The 4,508-nt window shown below is 35.2% G+C and overlaps 1 protein-coding gene across 1 annotated transcript in view; it reads left to right on the forward strand.

The window, feature by feature from the left end:
• Positions 1–3,609, forward strand: part of LOC106871221 (spondin-1) — a 71,961-nt gene extending 68,352 nt beyond the window's left edge. The window contains exons 10-13 of the mRNA XM_052973432.1: positions 152–322; positions 1,580–1,855; positions 2,995–3,179; positions 3,471–3,609. Coding sequence (XP_052829392.1) covers positions 152–322; positions 1,580–1,855; positions 2,995–3,179; positions 3,471–3,545 — 707 coding nt within the window. The 3' untranslated portion in view covers positions 3,546–3,609. The remainder of the gene's footprint in view (positions 1–151; positions 323–1,579; positions 1,856–2,994; positions 3,180–3,470) is intronic.
• The last annotated feature ends 899 nt before the right edge of the window (positions 3,610–4,508 follow it).

Consider the following 4,508-nt stretch of genomic DNA (forward strand, 5'->3'; position numbering starts at 1 on the left):
TACGCGTACATTCCTACCCACCACACACATACTTAAACACATACATACCACACACTCACACACACACACACAACTACACATATAAACAGAGCAACATATGGACAAAGTTCCACTGTAAACGCCATCTCTATACATTTCTCTCCCCTCACAGCTGTGTGTTCCCAGTCCCCAGAAGATGGTCCCTGCAGGGGGTCGTTCCCACGGTGGTACTATGACCCAAACATGCGGAAGTGTATCCAGTTTAATTACGGTGGTTGCCGTGGTAACGAAAACAGATTCCAGACTGAAGAAGCCTGTGTTAAATCTTGCATAGAACGCATGAGTGAGTATATATGTATATATATATATATATACATGCATGTTTATATTAATCTCTGTGGTGTTGTGTTGTGGATTTCATCCGTTTCTCTTTGAATTTCGGCCCACAAACATGTTGTCTCCTCTCTGTCATTTCTATCACTACTATAATGGCCTCTGCTCCTTGGAACCAGTTTGTCTCATACTCTCCTCCACTCAAGCACCTTTGATCCACTCATCTCTCCAACTTTGAGTTGAAAAGCCCATTACCAACCACTTTTTTCCAATCCTTCCATCACAGTCCTTCCTCCCTCTGGAAACTCTTTCCTTCTGGTGTCTTTCCAGCAGGTGTTGACCTACAGCAGTTTAAATGTTAATGGCATCAACCACCCACATGGGGCCTCTGAGAGCCTACAATGGTCATTGGCACTGCCCCTTCAACCCTGACACAGTAAGTGAAGCACAAATGATGAGGGCGGTGGAGTGGTGAAGACATCATCAGCATCATTACTACCACCACTACCACCACCATCATTATTATCATCAGCACCATCACCATCATCATTACCATCACCATCGTCATCATCAACATCAGAGCTTCACTTCAAAATATATTCTTCAAGTACACTGACAATTGTCCAGTCTGAACTATCAATGCGTCACAAGGAATCGTGAGAAGAATGCAAGTGGTCAGACATCCTTGGCTTGTCCCTTCTCCCACACCAGCCACACCAGCCTCATCGCCACCACCATCAGCACCCTCACCACTACAACCCACTGACCTAGATCTCTAAAGATTTTACTCGAAAAACAGGTTCCATTATTTTTGTCATTTACTCTGTAGAAACTAGAAAAATTGAATGTAAATTTGTTGAAATATCAGTCATATACGTTCGTTGTTTACTACTACTACTACTACTACTACTACTACTACTACTACTACTACTACTGTTGCTGCTGCAGCAAATACTATTACTGCTAATAATAATAATAATAATAATAATAATAATAATAATAATAAATGGTTTCAAATTTTTGCACAAGGCCAACAGTTTTAAGATAGCAGGGAGATTAATAAATTACATCAACCCCTGTTCTTGATTGGTATTAATTTTATGATCCCCAGAAGGATGCAAGGCAAAGTTGACTTTGGTGGGATTTGAACTCAGAATAAAGAATGCGGAAAGTATTTGGTCCAAAATGCTAAAAATTCTGCCTGCTTGCTGCTTTAATTCCTGAAATATGTTATGAATAATCCAAATATTTTGTGTTGCTATTTCAGAGTTGATAATGATGATGAAGGAGAAAGATATGGCTAACGTGAAGCAACAAATGAGGAAAATGAGGAAGAAATTGAAAAAAGCTCGTCGACATCGCCATGTGAATAACAGGGTCCACTGCATGGTGACCCCATGGTCGAATTGGTCAGCTTGTTCAGCCACATGTGGTAATGGAATCACCATGAAGAGTCGAATGATCAAAGTTAAACCAATGAATGGAGGAAGGAGATGTCCAAAAAGAATGGTGAAAAAGAAGAAATGTAAACTTGCCAGATGTTGTGAGTATTTCTTGTATTTTGGTGTATTTTGACATAGGCTGGGGTGGTGTCGTGTATGGGGTGCAGTGTGGGGTGGGTGAGGGAGAGGTGTGGGTTTGGTGTGCAGTGTCATGTGGATTTGTGTCATGCTATAGGCCTGAGGTCTTGTGTCGTGAGACTGGTTTTGTTTTGGTGGGACTGTGGTGTTGTGTGGTGAGACTAGAGTTGTGATGTTGTGGTAGTTGTAAACAAATGTTGCTATTATATAATCAGTGTCCATTGTATCTAGTCTTCTATAAACATGTCTAGCTATGTGGAGGATTTACCTTTGCTTGGAAATAGGTGAAGAGTCGGTGACAAGAAAGGCATCATCCAGCCACAGTAAAATCTGCTCCCATAAACTCTGCCCATCTCATGCAAACATAGTAAATAAGGACACTGAAAGTACCCAAAGACGATGTTACTGAGCATCCCACAGGTATGTGTAATCACGACGTAATCCTCAGGAGGAATCAGTGTAATTACAGCACATCACAAACTTGTCCTTTAAATTACAGATGCAATACATGAAATGTGTAATATTAACCATTTCGCATTCAGACTACTCTGCCAAATGTATGTTTATTTATTCGCATTTTGAATTAATCATTCATTATCTCATAGCTTCAAGATTTCAATGATGAGTTTATCTATTTTAGAATGACATTGTAGGATAGGTGTGAAAGGCCAGGTTTGACTAATTTTAATGTGAAACAGGAAGAATATTATAGCAAGATAGAGCCAGTTTAAATGCTAAACAGTGCTTAAACTGGCCCTATATGTGTTTAATGGTTAGAGCATTCAGCTGATATCAGAAGGGTACAGGTTCAACTCCCTGTAGCTGCCTGCTGGCAACTTTTTTCCATCTTCTAAGGGTGAATACCCAGTCTTTCTCTGCTGTCTTCAGTTATACCACATTCAAAACTTACTTTCTCATCTGCAAAATACCAACACATTTGGTGCTTCCAAAGTTGGTTTATAAAATGTTCTCTCTAAAGAGTTAACATTTATATCGTCAATGTGTATATTATGTTGATGTATATATTCAGGTTTATTGAAACACAAAGTTGGTGTAAGAAGAATGGAATGTATATTTCTTTCTTCTATTTTGTTCTTTCCAGCAGTTGACTGTGAAATGTCTGAATGGGAGGAGTGGAGCACTTGTACTGGTGGTTGTGATGCAATGGCCGGCATGCAGATACGTAAACGAGACCGAGCTGTGAAACCAAGAAGAGGAGGCAAAAGTTGTCCATCAAAAACGGAAAAACAAAAGTGTAATGTCCTATCTTGCTCGTCTGACACATATGTAAGTATGGTTTTGATATTTACAGTATGCAATGTATTACGTATATAATTGGTTATAATACAATGGATTTTGTGTTCAGTGTATGCAGCAAAGTGAATAAGAAATGGTAAATGAGAGAAGTAAAAGAGGCTGGAAGAAAAATAAAAGAAATTGGGTTGGGGTGAAGTGAAATTATGAATGAAACAAATGAATGCAAGAGAGTCAATGACAGATGGAAGATGAGAAAATGTAGGAGAAATGGTTCCTTGTTTTAAATATTAACATCTTATTTCTCGTATTGTTTCATTGCAGAAGAACTCCACTTTGAAAGCCACAGAAATGGAGAAAGTAAAACAAGCAAATTCTCTCCTTAAAAACAAACAATAAATAAACAAATAAAAATTCCCAGAGGATATTTCCTCAAATTTTAACCATGGGAAACCAAAAAATTTTTTTTTAAAAAATCTAAGAAAACAAAAAGCAAAAACTAAAAAGACAAATATAATGAACATTATTCTAAGAAATTCAAAGAAATTGCAACTTATTTTACTGAAAGATTGAAATTGAAAGACATTTTAACAATTCGTTTGACTCATTTCAAGACTCAGCTTTGAATATTCTGGAAACTTTATTTTAGATGTATTAAACAAAACAATGTTATAAATACCACTCGCATGTTCACACTAACACACACACACACACACAAATAAACACACATACACACTCACACACACATACACATAGACACATTCAGGCATGTATATATTTATACATATATATATGTATATAAATATACATATACATAAGTACACACATATATATGCATATATATATATACACATATATACATATGTATATGCATATGTGTATATATATATATATGCATATATATATATATATATATATATATATACATATGTATATATGTTTTTACATTTATATATGTGTATATATGTATAGATGTATGTATGCATATATATGTATGTATATATATATATATATGTGTGTGTGTGTGTGTGCGTGTGTATGTGCGCATATATATATTATATATATATGTATATATATTGTTACATATAAATAACAACCAGTATAATTAACCATATCAAAATAATTTATTAATTACTCATGCATTTTATACTAAATTGAAATATTTCTTAACTTCTTAAAAGTCTTTGAATTTTATTTGTTCTTTCTTGTTATACATATATGTATGCATATATATATATTATGTATGTATATATATATGTGTAAATATATTTATGCACATATGTACATAATACATATATGTAAATATATAAAAAAATATGTACACACACACACATATATATATATATATATATATATATATAT

The sequence above is a fragment of the Octopus bimaculoides genome, chromosome 15 (assembly GCF_001194135.2).
Source record: "Octopus bimaculoides isolate UCB-OBI-ISO-001 chromosome 15, ASM119413v2, whole genome shotgun sequence".
Classification (NCBI taxonomy): domain Eukaryota; kingdom Metazoa; phylum Mollusca; class Cephalopoda; order Octopoda; family Octopodidae; genus Octopus; species Octopus bimaculoides.